This window comes from Capra hircus, chromosome 24 (assembly GCF_001704415.2).
Source record: "Capra hircus breed San Clemente chromosome 24, ASM170441v1, whole genome shotgun sequence".
NCBI lineage: Eukaryota > Metazoa > Chordata > Mammalia > Artiodactyla > Bovidae > Capra > Capra hircus.
The window spans coordinates 20,638,271-20,655,607 of NC_030831.1; the positions used below are offsets into that span (position 1 = coordinate 20,638,271).

Here is a 17,337-nt window from a genome sequence, read left to right on the forward strand (position 1 = left end):
ACATGTAGTGGTGACCAGCACAATTAGCAACATCTCACACTGCAAAGTACTATTCACTTTAATGCTTCTCAAATATTTAACTTCTTGAATTAAAAACACCAATTGAGGCAGACGGAATGGCGACAAGGAGAGAGGAAATGAACTACAGAAGAAAAATCACTCTGATCCACTAAAACTACTAAACCAAACCCCGTAAAAAGAGGCCTTCTTTACCTAACTGTAGCCAAGAAATTAGCTGCCTTAGTTTGCTCCCTCTGAGAATATTTTAATCCCTAAAATAAAATTAACATTAGATTTATCCAGTCACTTCTTTGCAAACGTGACCTTTTATTCTACAGCAGTAACTCTCAGCAGAACACCAGGGACTCCTAGAAGAGCATCAAAGTATTTGTTCATTAAATGCATGGAAAAAAAATTCATCTTCCTTTTCTTTGCCCATCACGATCCCCAGTGATACAGAAATTCCATGTTCATACTCCAGGCTGAGGCTTTGACAAACCACTAAACCACATGTGGAATATAATACATGTTATTTAGAATCATAAGGAAATAAACATTAATACCCTATGCATCTTTTTCAATAAAGTGATGAAATAAACTCAGTTGTCTGGAATACACAGACCTAACTCTTGCAGGTTCTAGGCTCTCTGGGGTACTCATGTATTATTTGACAAATGCCTGTTTGGAAGAGCTCCTTGTCTCCTATAGAGTGAAGAGGCAGAAGGTTGCGGGGGGTGGGACGGGGTGTCAAAATCACAAAGGCCAGTGGGGTGAATATATTATCTTAGCTCTTCAGACCACATGACTGCATCCTGTCTCTACAGGACACCTGCCCAGATTCAGGAACACAGGGTCACAGAGGTTCTGGAAGTGAGACACAGGTAGAATTGGTGACCTGACCATCTTCTGACACCACCCCCTTGAATACTGGGCTTCCCTGGTGGCTCAGACGGTAAAGAATCCGCCTGCAGTGTGGGAGACCTGGGTTTGATTCCTGGGTTGGGAGGATCCCATGGAAAAGGAAATGGCCACTCCACTATTCTTGCCTAGAGAATCCCATGGACAGAGGAGCCTGGTGGGCTATAGTTCACGGGGTTGCAAAGAGTCGGACATGACTGAGCAACAGCGATTGTTAAGTGTCCCCTGTTTCCGGAGATGGAGGTTCTTCAGAGGGAGCCATGCACCCTGTGAGGGGCTGAGGGTCTCTGTGGAGGGCTTCAGGCCCCTCAGAGTGGCTCTGTGTTGACAGCCCCTCACAGCACCTTCCCCTCTAGACGCCTGAGCTTCTGATGGCTGCGCTTGAGCACCAAGGACAGTACTTCTCATTCTGAACTTCTCCGCAGACAAAGCTTCAACTTTTCATTTTTCTTTTGGTGACTTAGTAAATTCTTTGAGAAAATGAATTTTTACATTAGAGGCCAGTGAGTGAGTTGCAGAATTCACATTTTTTAAACGCTACTCTAGTTTTTGCTTCAGCATCAAAAAGGAGCAAAAACAAAGCATGCGGGCAAGGTGATACATGGGAGGTTATTGCTAACTTGTACTGCCAGGAAGACCGTGCCTAATTAATCTGGAGTTACAAAGAGCACACGTCAGCGTTTCTCACTCAGTTAACAAATAAAAGGAAATCCAAAGGGCTTGGAGGCCATACGGAGTCAGGGTCCTTCTCATGAGCCTGAGAAGAGGTTTTGTGGATCCTGAAGAAGCCGAGCCTATGGAGCTATTAAAGGTTCTACGCAGGAGAATAAAGGTTTCCAGTTACGGCATTAAACTCTGTTTATTTAGTATTTGAAACAGGGTGTACATTTATGAATTTATATAAACATTTATTAATAGTACATCTAAAATCCACAACCAGTAAACAATCTGTGCTTTCTTTTTTGGAGTTGACATCTGCATGTTTTGGTGTTGTGGAGGGACCCGGTCTGTGAACCTAACCAAACTGCCTCATGACCACGGTAACTGTGAAGTGATCTGCTCCTGCAAAGGGGCTGTCCCTGGCACAGAAAAGGTGTCACGCTTTTGGAACTACTAAGCCAGGTGTCAAGGAAAGAAAAGACACACAGCGGACACAATGAAGAAAGTACAGGAAGGGGACGTCGGGATCCAAGTCACAAGCCGGGCGGTGACACCGAGACATGCGTGCCCCACCTTCAGAAGCTTCAGGCGTTAGAGTCTCCGCACCTCCCACCGGAGGGGCTCCCCCCGAGCAGGAGCTTGCACTCGGCGCAGACACGCTTCTGAGGGCACCGTGGGGGTCACAGCTGCAGCTCCGAGGTGCCCACCAGGCCCAGGGCCCGCGCTTCTTCTGGAGTCAGGCCACTCTTCAGGGTCCTGCGCACTGCCGGGGCCAGAGACGAAGGGGCGAGAAGAGAGGGCAGTGTTAGGAGCCAGGCCCCTTCCCCGAGGAGCCACAGCGCTCACGACCCCCAGCCCCACCCTACCCCTGCTGAAGAGCCCTGGCTGCCTGGCTGTTTTCAGGGCAGGGAAAAAAATCTAGGGGCTGCCAGAGGCTGCCCTGGAGATGACCCAGGCACCGCCCTGGAGAGTCAGGCAGAGAGGGGACCGCATAGGGGGACTGAAGCGGGGAGAGGCCCGCCCTGATGAGTGTCTGAGAAAGGGTGTGAACTACAAAACGCAGGTGGCATGTTGAGTGTGCAGCCTTTCTCAGGACAAGGAGCAGATCAGAGCTGTTAAGGAATTCCAGAGTACAGGAAAACACACGTTCCAATGATGCAAATGAGGTGAGATGATCCCGCAAATCTGCAGAGACATACCTCTGCAGAGGCCCCCGAGCAAGGTGTTAACGTAACCCAGCACAGGAGGGGAGTCATCAGGATGAGCCCCCGACAAGTGCCGTGGTCTTGGTCTCAACTCCTCAAAGAGCCTCTGGAGAGAAGAACCACTGACTCCTTGTGGACTCGATGCCAAGGAGCAAACGGCCAAACCTCTGAGTGGACTTGGTGGATGTGCTCTGTGAGACACACACAGGGTTCAAGAAGGACCAGTGACCTCCCGCCCTGAGGTTTACAACTAGCAGTCAAAGGAACACTCATATTTAACTGACTGAGAATTGGCTTATGTTTGCCTGACATTATGGGTTTTCCACTGTTTAGTGTGATCAGTTTCAATGTCAGAATAGAGGCTGGATAATGCTGAAGGATGAGGCAGCTGGCCCTTCCAAGACTGGTCTTTTCATTTGAAAGCTTTCCTAATTACATTTTCCTGAATTGATAAATTGTATTTGGCCTACTCTGTATGGAAGTCATACAGAGTTTGGGATATCTCTTCTATTTTCAGAAGTGATGTGTCATAGAGCTACCATCTACCCTAAATCATCAATCAGCTAGAGTCCCTGAGATCACCAGGGAAGGCCTTTGATCAGAATGCAGAGAAAGTAAAGCTCACCCTTATTGTTTCCCACTTTCCTTGCCCGATCTAATTCCCCACATTCCCTCCATGACAAGGGAGCCTAGGTCCTCTGAGACCTCCACAGAGGCAAGGCCCCCATCTCGAGTGTCTGTAGATAACTCCTGTATCCATGCCTCCCTGGGCAAAAGCCCACTTAGCCCATGGACAAAGGGCCTGAAAGAGTCAGGTCTCTGGTAGAACAAACAGTGGCTAATATCTACTAATGAACACTTTTTTCTCTCCCAGGAATGAGCACTTTGGAAAGGAAAGGGAAAGTGTTAGTCGCTAAGTTATGTCCAACTCTTTGCAACCCTGTGAACTGTAGCCCACCAGGCTCCTCTGTCCATGGGATTCTCTAGGCAAGAATACTGGAGTGCATAACCATTCCCTTCTCCAGGGGAACCTTCCCCACCCAGGGATCAAACCTGGGTCTCCTGAACTGCAAGCAGATTCTTTACCATCTGAGCCACCAAGGAAGTCTTACTTTGGACAGGGGCCAACACCTAATCCATCAGTCAGTCAACAGATACTTCATGGAGAACCTATTGTTTGCTCAGCTCTTTAACTCAAAGAATGGATACACTTAGGGTTTTTAATAGCAGCACAAAGTTTTGCAGTGAGGGTATCCTCAGATCAGGCCACTGCACACACTACTGCATTTCCAAGCCCAGCAGGGCCCCAGAGCCCCCTGGCCACAGCTGCTCCTGCACCAGCTCACCCTCCCCCAAGCCCAGACATCCTGGGCTCCAGACTGAGTATCTAACTCATCCAGACAAAATGCTTGGCTCCGGAGCCTTGGCTGGGGGCAGACTGCATGTAACTGAGTAATGGAATTTGTTCTATGGGGCAGCAATAAAAATACTAGTTTGTAATACCCTTTATGTTCTTCAAACACTCTTTCAAGGGTTTGTTAAAGAAAGATAATTTTAGTGGCAGAAAACAAGATGAAATATTTCTCATTCTTGACAAGGACGGCTGAGACCTCTTATTCAAGATAGAAGCTTCTCCCTGAAGAAGTCCGTGCTGCACTAGGAGGGCATCTCACGTTTCCTTGGCAACAGGAGGTGGTACGGGCTAGTGACCACTGCTCTGCACAGCTCTGCGCCCTCGTGGATTACCTGCTTGGCCCAATGCCCACACGAGCTGGTGGGCATTGAAAGATGCCTCTCTTAGATCTGTTCACATGTTAGCCCTATAACTAGAGTGCTCAGTTCATGTAAATATTTGAGTAAGGACCCTGGCACCTTATAGAACAGGCTATACTCTCCTAACAGATATGGGCCTCAGGCCAGCTGATCCAGGAGCAGGCCAGAGAACAGAACAAAGCTTAATGCTACTGTCCCAGCCTTGCTGCCCTCAGCCTCATGGTCTACTCCCACGTTTTGATGCTGTAGACCCCTGAGACCCCTCCGGCCCAGGCTTTTCTCTGCTGCGGTGAAAAGCCAGTGTAAGGAAAGGTCCCTCTGCTTGCCAGATGAGTCCCTGAAAGGTAGGGATGCAAAGAAAATTTGCCCCATTTATGGAATCCTAATTTCTGTAGGCCTTCCTAACAATTCAGATAAATTCTCCCAGAAATATATTAACCCTGAAGAGGACCTTAAGAATTCGAACACTTTGCTAAAAACTCAAAGTTAATTCACCTTACCAGTGGAAAGTAGATGTGTAATGCAGGTAATTGAAATCAGCTTGGTATCCCAATTCAAGCCCTACACGGAAAGGGCCCTTACAGTGTCTGTCTACCTGCTCATCAGTTAACTCATTCATTCAACAGGGGTTACAGGAGCCTCCACCTCAAGCCAAGTGTCATCTCAAGGAGGCCCAGAGCTGATGGGGACGTGGAGTGAGGGGAGGGGCACAGGGCAGCAGACCCTGCTGGCACAGGGGGTGACTCTCACGCAGCAAGTTTCCAGAAAGCAAAGAAGGGCTGGGGATGTATGAGAAGGAGGGGATCAGCAGAATATGGGACTCACACAGCAGAAACTAGCCTCCCATCAAACAGGGCATTCTCAAATAGCACGTCTCAAGTGCTGGCGAGCAAGGAAGAAGGTGGGGGGCTGGAGGGGCTGGCTTCCATCTGATAAGATAACATCTGGGCCCCTTTCCATTGCCCCCCCTCCTGCTCCCTGCTTGAACGCTCCGGCTGCCTCGGAGCTCCCCGGCTTGTCACATGCGATTGCCTCCCATCCCAGCAGCTGCTTAACAGAGAACAGACCGTGGAAATGTTTATCCTTGTCTGCCCCGCAGCCCTTCCATAGACGGCCTGGGTCACTCTGCTGGCACCAGCAGCCACTTGACGCCCCGGGCACTTGTGACAGCTCCCAGAATGCCAGCCCTGGGATCCGACCCGGGGCACCTCTACTGTCAGCATGCAGCACAGGGGGGTCTGGGGCTCATGGAAAAATCCTGAGTTTGTTTTCTCTTTTCTTCCCCCTCCACCCTTGAGTTGAAAAAAACTTTTGTTTAATCCTCCAAAGTGCTCCCAGGTGACTCTGTTAAGTTGAATCTGAGAAGAATGATGGTGGTTGCCGTTTCCTGAGCACTACCACGGATTATTTAATCCTGATTTTGTGGAAACCCTATGAGATGAGGCCAGGGAATGAGCAACAGTGGCATGGCGAGACAGAGACCCTGACCCCACGGAGGGTGGGAGAGAAGGATTCGGACCAAGACGTTCGAACCAGAGCCCACCCTGGACAGCTGGGCCCTGACAAGCCTGGCAGCCCACGCGCCGACAATTTTTCATTCTGATGGCAAACGGACCGAGTTTTACTCCCATGTGACAGAGAGCCACATGTGCGCTCTTTGGATCACTGACAGGTTTTTTTTTTCATTTTTTGTCATATAATGCCAAGCGATCTGGAAATAAGTCATTGTTGTTGTTCGTAATCCCTAAGATCCTAAAGACTGCTCTGATGAGTATCCTGAGAATAGCATGTGCAGGACAACAGGGACTCACATCAGAGCCTGAAGATGTCCCACGTGTTTTCGTTTTGGCTTTGGGAAGTAACTGGCCCAGCTGCTATCAGAGCTGTTCGTTTATGCAGCCCTTGTTCCTGGAGGGACCTGTCTGCTGAGGGAGAAAAATTATGGGTCCAGTCCTGCCCCTTTGGACTTAAATACCAGGAGCTGTGTGTCATTCTTAGTAATTCAATGCTAGACATTCTGTGGGATTTTTGTGGGTTTGGGTGTTTTTTTTTTTTTGGTCAACGTTTAACCTTTTAGGTTAATTTCCTTACTTTTGCCCTCCATCTTTTTTTTTTCACATAAAATCCTGTCCATTAAAAGCAAGGTTCCCCAAATTGACAGCTTTCTACAAAATAACTGGCCGGTACTTTCCGAAAGTGTCAAGGTCATGAATGTCTGCCACAGAGCAGAGGAGATGGAGAAGACACGATGACAGCCCAACACGGGGCTCGAAGCAGGGTGACGGACCAGAAAAGGGCGTGCATTGGTGGGACACGGCGAAATCTGAGTCAAGACTGCAGCTGAGTTAACAGTCAACTCTGACACATCGTCTTACAGCGCGCAGGGTGCTAACACTGAGGGGAGCTGGGCGAAGGACAGAAGGCAACTCTCGGAGCTTACTTTTGAAATTTTTTGTTAAGTCTTAAAATTCTTTCAAAATAAAAAGCTAAAAAAAAAAAAAAAAAAACTTCGAATGACAACAGCAAGGGGCTAAGGTTCCCAAAGCTGGTTGATTTAAACTGGACTTTGCAGGCTCAGCCTGGGCCACCAAGAACCAGTGTCTCTGGAAGAGACCCCCAAAGTGCATCCTGACCTCCTGGGAGATTCAGATGCCTGACTTGGGAACAAGAAGGCAGAGGAATAGGCAGACGTGTAGTACCTCTCTCTCCAGGGATACATCAGGAATATACCTTCAGACACAGAGATGCATGCAGAGCGGCAGCTAAGAGTGGACAGGGGTACCTGACCAGCGTAAAAGAATATACAGAACCACGCACAACTCGGTAGGACAAAGGAACTAGGAGGAAAAAACAGGAGTGTTACTAGGACTGGACCTACCCTCGGCAGGTGGGGGAACTGAAGCAGGGGCCGATCCCCCCATCGGGGCAATTGTCTGAGTCAGGAGAAACATTTAAGGCTGAGAGTGAAACAGCGGACCTGTAGCAGCCTAAATGGAATGAGAATCAGACAGTCCTTGCCACAGCTGTACCTATCCCGGACAGGAACACTGGTCTCCTGGAAGGTGCAGATCCCTGACTTTAGTCATTACCATCTGACTGCGATGCAGCAAAGCTGCTCAGGAAGGCGATGGCCTTTGTGGTGACAGGCCTGACCCAGAATTAAGTTCACTCACGCCGAGACGGCTCTTGGCAACATTTACGGTTGTTGTTGTTGTTCAGTCACTAAGTTGTGTCCAACTCTTTGCAACCCGAAGGACTGTAGCCCACCAGGCTCCCCTGTCCAAGCAAAATTACTAGAGTGGGTTGCCATTTCCTTCTCCAGGGGATCTTCCCAGATCAGGGATCGAACCCTTGCCTCCTACAATGGCAGGTAGATTCTCTACCACTCAGCCACTGTTGGGAGGCCCCACATTTATGGCATCAGGCACTTTCTACAACCGCTGGTCTGGCCACAGTCGTGGCTGTGCAGTCCCTACCCCACTTCCCACCTACATCTGTAGCTGTGTTCACATCCAGCGCTCCTCCACCATCTCTTTGGTTGCTAGCTAGGCACTGAGCAGAGAGCAATCAGTGAAAACGCAAAAGCAGACTGCCTTTCATGAGTCACGCAGTGGGGAGGACGGGGGAGAGAGGGCGGAGTCTGGCCAGGGAGAGAAGAAATGAAACAGTTCCTCCATGGCTTTCTGGGCTCAGAGTTCTCAGTATTGTTGCAAGTCCTGGGCAGGACAGAAATGCCTTCCCGCTTTTCAGATGAAGCCCAGCTCCTTAGCGTGTGTCCGAGATGTCACGACAGTACTAGACACACACTGTGCTGACAACCCAGGCTTCTGTGCACAGGGGCAAGCCACTGCGCCAGAGTCCCGGGGGTAAAAAGAGAGGGCCAGATGGGTCTGGTCCACGAACTACAGCGGATCAAGTGAGGTGGACAGTGGTGCTCAGGGAGGGAGGTGGGTGATGGTAGCATAGTGATACTGAGGTGGGCGTGTCTTCTGTGAACAAGCTCCTGGGTGACTTCTGCACACAGCCCTTACACTTCTACAGGCAGCTTCATATTCCGACTGGGACCCTTGGGCACCAGTGTGAAGGGAAGGGGGATGGTGAGACCCCATCACAGGTGGCTCACTTAACCCTCACAACCGTCCTGGGAGGCTGGCATCACTGCCATTACTTGCTGCAAGAAGACAGGCTGAGTGAAGCCAAGCCATTTAAATGGGAGCCAGTCCCCTCTGTGTTATGACTGTGCAGATTCTCAAGCATGGAGACGGATTCCATCTGAACTTGGCAGCAAAGACGATGAACCACTGTTACCTCCTGTCAGTAAGGTGCTTGGCACTTTCCGAAGCCCCCTTCTGAGAACCCTCTGCTGTGTTCCCAGAATAGCTCTCTGACACAGGAAAGACAAAATCTCATATTCCTCTCTTCCACAGATCCTCTCTTCTCTTGAACCTCCACTCTGGGCAAAAGGGTGCCTGCCATTCAGACAGATATGGTGAGGGACACAGAGGCCAGCCTCCCTTTTCAACACAGTTCGCAGTTTGGGAGAGCCATTCAGTGCAGGGAAACACGTCCAAGCTCTTCCTGCTTTGCCTCTCTAACTCCAAGACTTGAGCTTTCCATTACATCAAAGTCCTAGCAACTCAAGAGCAAGGGGCTGCTTCCACCCTCATGGGCTTGGGTGCAGGGCCTGTACACCCTGTTTTGGACCTGCCTCCAGGGCTCAGGTGATTTGGGGTCTGTTCTGAAAGCACTGTCTCACTCCCTAGTCCCCACACTCTACCTGTGCCTCCCAGCTTACCCCTGGCAAACTCCCCCAGAGCCCCTTTCCTGTGTCCATCCAGCCCTGCCTCCCAGTGAAGACCGGGCTACAGATACCTTCCTCACTTCCCCATCTTCCTTTCCCAGTGCAAAGGGCTGGACACCCACCATAGGCTTAAAGTCAGCCCCAGTGAGTCAGTGAGTGGCTGTCAGCTCCGTTCTCTCTGGCCACTCTACTCCCACAGCCGGGAGTGGGCGCTGATGGGGTGGCACTTCTCCCCAGAGGCCCATCCCTTACAAATCGGCTCTCTAAAATGCACTGACTCACCACCAGGTTTAGGAGACTCTGGACTCCCTCTCGGACTTATTCTATTTATCTTTTTGTCCTCTGACCTGTGTACATGGGTGGGCGCCCTTAGCTGTCTTCAAAGGGGCAATCAGTCCAGCTTTAATGAGCTGGAAGTATATTTAGGCTCAGAGTAAACAGTAATGATGTTAAGAAGACAAAAGTTTGATTGAGAAACTCTGGTCCTTTTACTAACATCTTATTCTACTATATTCTAAGAGCATTCATTTTAAAGTCTCTGGCTCTTTCCATTGTTAGCCCTATAAACGAATATAAAATTTGTAAGTAGGGAAGAACTATGTAATAACATGCAGGGAAATTTTTCTTAATGGGGTTAGTGGGAAAATTTCTGGACATTTTCAAATACCACTTTGAAAATTACAGTTAACCTGAGTACTGATCAGATCCAGAACTCAATCTATTTTGTGAGGTATGGCTACCATTTTCCCTAAAACAGGGTTAATACTTTTTCAGATTTGTTCAGCCTCCTTCTCCATGTAATTCTGTAACATATAGCATGGGACCGTCCCTCAGTATGTCATAAAATAAGATCTTTGTTATAGCGAATCAACATGAACATGTCACATGCCCTTCAAGAGGAATGCTAAAGCTTTGTAAGAGGTGGGATGAGAGTCCAGTCATGAAATCACGTCAGATTTCAGTGCTCCTTTCCCAGCAGCCTCTAGAATGAGACTTCTGGCCCCTCACACTGAAACACCGTTCTTATAAAGATGACCAGCTTATATTCCTAAGACATTGTTGGATTGCTTGTAGGTCACGTCAAAGTGATTGCATTTTTATAGAAACGTAGCCCTGAGCCCAAAACCCCATGTTCACATCACAGGTGGGGCCCAGACTCCTCCTTGGAGAAAAACAGCAGGAGAGGGGGCATCCAGCCTCTCTCAGTGGGATAAGACCTGGGCTCCTCTGGGAAAGAGTAAAAGGCAAACCACGAGTCCCTAGTGCCCCTCTGCTCTGTGACAGGCCAGGCTACCAGCAACATGCAGACAGCCAGCAGGGCAGAAACCCTCTTCTGAAGATGGATCCCAGAGAAAAGAACACAAGCGCCCTTTTCCTCCCCAGATCCCGAGCCTGTCCCGCAGAATCACAGTGGGAAGGAGACCTCAGATGCCCGTCAGCTTTAAGGTTTTCTAGGGAAGACCAACATTTGGGAGGCCTAAGAGAACAAATAGCCTGGAGACAAAGTGTGTGTGTGCGCTCAGTCGTGCCTCTTTGCAACCCCATGGACCGTAGCCCGCTAGGCACCTCTGTCCATGGTATTTTCCAGGCAAGAATACTGGAGTGGGTTGCCATTTCCTGCCCGGACACAGTATGGGGTTGGTCAAAAAGTTCATTCGGACTTTTCCGTAAGATGTAATGAAAAAACCCAAATTAACCTTTTGGCCAGACGGATACAATGTGATGAAAAGAAAAACCAAAATAAGAAGAAAACAAAAGGCATGGAGAATGTTCTCCTCGGTCACCTCCACCAGCTGCTTCGAGAGCCTTGGCTAGATTCTGGGGGAGGTGCATTTGTGTTGACAGTTTACAGGCTAGACATCAACTGGACAATTCAAAACATTTTACTTATTGAGACCCTGATGGTACCAGCTGGGAAAACAGCAGAAGAGAGCCTGGGAACCTGGGAATCCATTACAGTGCCCTGGGCTTGTCCCAACTGGCCACATATTTCAGGCTTTAAGCAGGACTCTTGGCAGGGGTAAGCCTGGCCACCAGCATCAAACATGAAAGCAGAAGTTTAAGTATCCACGAGGAGTCTCGAGTGACTTGCAGGTCATAAATTTCTAGGTTACGGGCTGGATTCAGTTTGGTCTCCTGCAACAGCTGGACTGTTATTGTCTTTAGCTAAATGAGTTATAGCCCAAATATGTTGGTTATTCATTTATCCACTTGCCTCATCGCCACCATTAAACAATCAAATCTGATGCAGCGTTGTTCCAGGGTGAGGCCCCAACCAGAACTTCATGTCGATTTTGCAAGTTGGTTTTTTCTCGTTCCTTTAACTTCTTGTGAAAAGCTGGAGTTTACATCCCTTTATAACAGAAATCAGAGTAACTTCCCCATCTCAAATTTCTGTGGATGGTGCCATCACTAATAAATGAAACTGGTTACAGATAAACACTTACATACATGCAGAGCTGTATTTGTTGTAGCAACTGCATCATGGGACAAAATATGTTTGGCTAAATAAAAAGAATATAGGACTGTTTTGCATAAGATTGGAATGGAAACAATACCACAGGAAATTATTTTATGTCAACCACAAAAACAGGCAAAATATCTCTGGCCAGACTGAAGAGGAAAATTAATTATGACTGTGTTATTGTTCCCACTGACATTATGTGTCTCTCTAAGAATCTGGCCGGAAGGCAGGGCCAACACTCTTTGCCAACACAGACATACAACCTATAGGAGGAGGACACGGCCAGGGCCTCCAGGGACTGGCCAGGCCCCTGTCTCAGGCAGTCTCCTTCTCTGAGATCCCCTGCCCAACCCTGCCCATCTTCTGGGGGGCAATCCCTGGCCTAGCATACCTTCTCTACTCCGACTCCACCCAACTTGCTTCCGCTAGCTCTTCCCAATGGAGACTTTGCACTGAGGTTGTCTACTAGTGCGTGCTGTCTTCCATTTGGTTACTGGTTTAGTTAAGTAATTAAGAGAATGGTAATAAAGGACAAGGGCTTCCATGGTGGCTCAGATGGTAAAGAATCTGCCTGCGATGCAGAAGACCTGGGTTCGATCCCTGAGTTGGGAAGATCCCCTGGAGAAGGGAATGGCAACCCACTCTAGCGTTCTGGCCTGGAGAACTCCATGGACAGAGGAGCCTGGGGTCAATAAAGGACAAATACTGAAGACAATCTACTTAAGACCCCAACAGCCTTTCATAAATTTCATTAAAAAAAAACTATTTAAGAAAAAGATTTCCGATTATGAAAACAGCAAGAGAAAATGATGTAGACAAGCCATACGTAATAGAAGAGACGCAAACCACAAGAGGCTAGACCTTCCCAGTGTGCAGAGAGGAAGTGAGTTAAAGTATAAAGAATGCTATTTCACACTCTTCATAAAAAGGCATGTGCTGGCCTGGCCTGTAGCACGCAGCGTAGCTAGAGTAAGGGTGAGCTTCTGGAGAAGAGTCTGCCCCCCAAGATGTGCACATCTGGGGACCCTGCAATTCCAGTCTTGGCCTCGTACCCCAGTGCCACCTCCACCTTACTATATGCTCGGGTTCCCCGGAAATCTTGTTAAATGCAGGTTCTGAATCAGCTGCCCTGGAGATGTCCTTGTGAACATGTGTTTCTAACCACCCTCCAAGAGATGCTCATGTTGTCTGAGGAACAACATTAAGTCACAAGCCCCTAGTCAAGTTTTCACATGGGAGCACCAGAAGGATGGCAAAGCAGTGCCAGGAAATGTTGGAAAACATAAAGGCAGCGATGTTGGAGCCCATAAACATATTCTTACAGATGTAAAAAGTCCCCCTGAATGATAGGTTTCTATTTTAAAAATGGAGGGAGTGCGGCAGAGGCCGCATAAAGTGGAGCGAGAGTCCCTCTAGTGACACCAATCACCCAGGGGCAGGGGAGGATCCCACCGCACAGGCTCTCTGGTGGTTGGCTTGAGTCCAGCCCAGACACCGGAGATTTTTAAAGCTCTGCAGGAAGTTCTCCTGTGCACCCAGGGTTGAGAACCACAACTCAAAAAGGTACTCGAAGCGTGTACCAGCAGGATGGATCTCTTCTAGGAGTGTGGCAAAACCAGCCTCCTATCTCACTGACTGAGAACCACAGCCCCCAACCCCCAAGTTCTGTAATTTGCAAGGCTCTGCTTCTCCCTGCAAGTGGTGTTGAGTGGAACCTACTTTTCTGGAGAAAATGTCCACTGGAATCGAAAGGCAATGATATAAAAGGGGCAGGTTCTGAGAGTCTGTGGCAATTCAGTTTAGTATTTTTTAACCCTGGAAACACACGTGACAATGGGGCAAACAGAACCAGGGCAGCCACGGTACGCTGCCAAAATGCAGCCACCCCCCCGTGCGTGCAGGGTGGCACTGCACAGGGGGCTCTGAGTTTGAGTTCTTACTGAGCTCTTGACTCTTGAGGGGCACTCTCTTTTCACTCTGGGAGCCAAGGAAAGGAGAGGCAACCAGGCATTCTTTTTACGTAACATCAGAAATCCCTGTCCTAGTCAGCATTCCTGGAGGCTGAGCTGGTGGAGACTCAAGCTGTCTCTCAAGTGACCTGCAGCAGGCCAAGGCTTGGGGCAGTGAGCTCTCTTCTGAAACAGACGAGGGCCATGGCCATGTCAAAGGATTCAGAGAATCTGCTTCTCGAAGTGAGCCGTCCCTGTGAGACTCAGCCTGGTGCCCCCGGAGGCGGCTCCACACCTGTCATTCAGCGGGTAGGAACAGGTAACAGGGAGCAGGAAATAGCCTCTATTTGGTAGGAAATTTTAAAAAAGCCTGAACAACCTAGGCTAACATGAACGATCTTAAGTATCCTAATGACTGTAAAATCACCTGCCACCTCTGGGCTCACTTTCAGCATGTTCACAGGCAACAGTGAACCACTGGGGAATAGTCTCCAGCCCAGAAAGTGGTCCCTGATGCTGGGCGAGGGGCATAATCATGGCCTCAGCAAAGCACTCAGGGCAGCACTTGGCAACTGGCCCACTGTATCCATCCTTGCACACCAGAGACATTGAAATGTTCCCTTTCAGACCTTCCTGGGGACAATGTGTGAACCAGGGTAGGCCTGACCAGACGTGGCAAATGCAGCGGACAGGCGGCTGCGGCACGCCTCCTTCCCCCGTGGCCAGGGCTGACGGTCCAGCACAAAATCCTCTTGTCGAGGACCACAGGTGGGCCCTCCAGGCACCACGGGCAATTCACTAAATCCCACCTCTGAGTCCCCGCCGGCCGGGTCATAGAGAGCCAGGAGGCTGCTCCCAGGAGGCCGAGTCCCGCCCCCTAACTCCGAGGCACTCACGAGACTTCCGGTTGGCGCGGGAGCGCTTCCTCTCCCGCGGCACCACTCGCTGACTGGGCACTTGGGTGGCCGACTTGACGATGCGGTCCATGATCTCATCAGCGGCATCATCCGTGACATTAGGCGAGTCATCCACGCCCATAGTCCAGGAACTAGCGGATCCTGAAGAATCAAACAACCAGCGAGCACGAGGTACTCAGAGAGGAGAACACAGCGAAGCCCGTCAGCAACAGAGCCCAGCGGAGCCCAGAGCCAGGGCGGAGCCTGGCGGATCCAGGGAGCTCACCCGTCCCCACTGCAGGGGCATGGCAGTGACCTGGGACCGCCACCTTCCGGGCTCTGGCCTCCCAGGAACCCACGCCCGGGGCACGTTATGTCACACTCCTCTGTCACACAGCTGAGTCCCCATCTCTCACTGTTCTGGGTATGTCTCCACCTGCCACCGTCCTGTGGTCGTCGGGGTGGCGGGAGGGTAGACTCCCCATGTGACCTGGTGCCCTGCACAGCACACACAGCCAGTGATGCGCTCCAGAAATGTCCCGAGAGGTTTGTTACGTTTCAGCTGTCTGTCTCTGGTTCTGTGTGCCTAATGTATGTCAACTAACCCTAACTTCTCATTCAGTTAAATAAAAGTCAATGGATTTTGTAACATATGGTTCATCTTTGGATTACCTAGCCTTTAAAAATCATAACAGGATTGCCCTCTTCCATTAGGAAAGCGGAGGTAACACACATTGTCTACTTTTAAAAAATTTATTTGGGTGCACCAGGCCTTAGTTGCAGCATGAGAGATCTAGTTTTCTGAGCAGGGATTGAACCCGGGCCCCCTGCATTGGGAGTGCAGAGTCCTAACCAACTTCTTTAACTACCAAGGAAGTCCCCAAACAACATTTTCTTTGGTACATTTATCTGCTTCCTGGCCAGAAAAAAAAAAAAAAGTGTTTATAGCTATATGTTAAGACAGTCCAAGTCTGACATGAAAGCACCTGCCTCTAGACCAGCAAGAAGAATGTACCACAAAAACATGGGTTCTCAAATCATATTAAACACTTAGAAATGAATGCTGTTTTGATTCATTAAAAATGAACTTTGTGACTGATCAACTTCTTTGTGAAATCTCTTCTCTAAGATGGGAAATATGCTTCTGTAAGAAAAAAGATGTACAATGTGCTCAAAACTGTGAATTTTCTCTGCCTACACTTCTGTTCGTAATAAACATATGACTTGAAGAGCCTGCAAGTGAGTGTTCTCAGACTCTGTGTTTGTGGAACACAGGTACCCTGAACTTGACCAAGGTCCAGCTAAAGCTGAAGAATAGTCAGCTTTTCTCAAACTACAGGGAAAAAATGTTAGTAAACATTTATCTTAAATTTTGAGTTCTATACTAATTTTTCAAAACTTCTGGTGTTTGGATATTAATGGAAATTGTAGGGAATAGTTGATCACAGCTCAGGAGACTGTACATTTATAGACTGCAAATATGTAATATACTAGAGTCATAATTTAATATACTATAATTTAGTCATAATTTCTGCTAGTAAAATTCATATGACTAAATTAAATACACAAGTAATTCATACTTTGCAAATGAGAACCAGGATTCCAGTGTTTGACCACTTGCACGTATTTGAGAACTGAGCCCATAGGACAATGATGTTTTCTGTGAACAAGGCTTTTGTTGTGGTCATTTTTAAAAATTGCTTTGTTTTACGAGTAAGAGCATACTTACAACATTGGGATATAGAAAATCAGGACATTTTTACTTTTTCTGCTTATACCTAATGGCAACTGATCTACTTGTCTCCATCAGAAGGTTAAGTGTTTTCAGCATCATAAAACCTTTGAAAAATATGTTCTTCTCAAAAATGAATTTTTGAAATTGCTGAATTTTTCTGCATTCTCAGGCTGGTCTAGGTATTCTAATCGAAGGCAAGAGGCCTCAAGGCAGCAGACTGGGCTCGGCAGAACCTCTGAACCACAGCCCTCCTCACAACAGAGCCATCAACAGAACGACCGCATTTTACCCAGCAATTTCCTGTTTTCTCTTTTCTCTATTGATTTAAAATTCGGTGCCCCATTTTGAAATGCCAAGCTACCCTTTCCAAAACACACAAAGCTCAGGCAATTGTCTTTGCTCATAATACAGTGTAACTGGCTCCTGAAATGAGCCAGAAATGAAGGCATCATCTGATCTTTCCACTGAGAATTACCTATATGTCCATCTTACACATTCTTGGGGAACTACTTGCACTGTGACATGTCAGGAGATGCCCACAAGGAATACGTGGCCATCTGTCCAGGACCGTCACACTCAGTTCTGTGATGCTATCACTCTCTCATGACCTCAGTCTTGGTTCTGCTTCCTTGTCCCCTCTCCTCTTGGTTACTCTCCTCACTGCCCGATTACCACGGAAGCCCGTTCTCCTTGGTTGTGTACATGCTTCCCTTTCTGGGACTTGTGCACACACATACAGCCACAGGAGAACACCGCCCGTACCTTAGACTCTAAGGGGGAATCCCTAGGGTCTCCCAGGTGCCAGCCAGACATTGATATATACTGAGACATCTGTGTAACTTATTATATATAATATATGCAAATAGAGAGAGAGATGGTGGAGCAGATAAAACATTACAGACCATGATAGTACCATGTCATTTTATTTGGACTTCA

General features: G+C 48.4%; 1 protein-coding gene across 3 annotated transcripts in view; it reads right to left on the bottom strand.

Moving 5' to 3' along the window:
* The window catches only part of FHOD3 (formin homology 2 domain containing 3), a 529,663-nt gene continuing 514,084 nt past the window's right edge, over positions 1,759-17,337 (bottom strand). For all 3 annotated transcript variants that reach the window (XM_018039641.1, XM_018039640.1, XM_018039639.1), the window contains 2 exons: positions 14,667-14,828; positions 1,759-2,341 (listed from right to left, as the gene is read on the bottom strand). In XM_018039641.1, the coding sequence (XP_017895130.1) occupies positions 2,259-2,341; positions 14,667-14,828 (245 nt within the window). In that variant the 3' untranslated portion in view covers positions 1,759-2,258. The remainder of the gene's footprint in view (positions 2,342-14,666; positions 14,829-17,337) is intronic.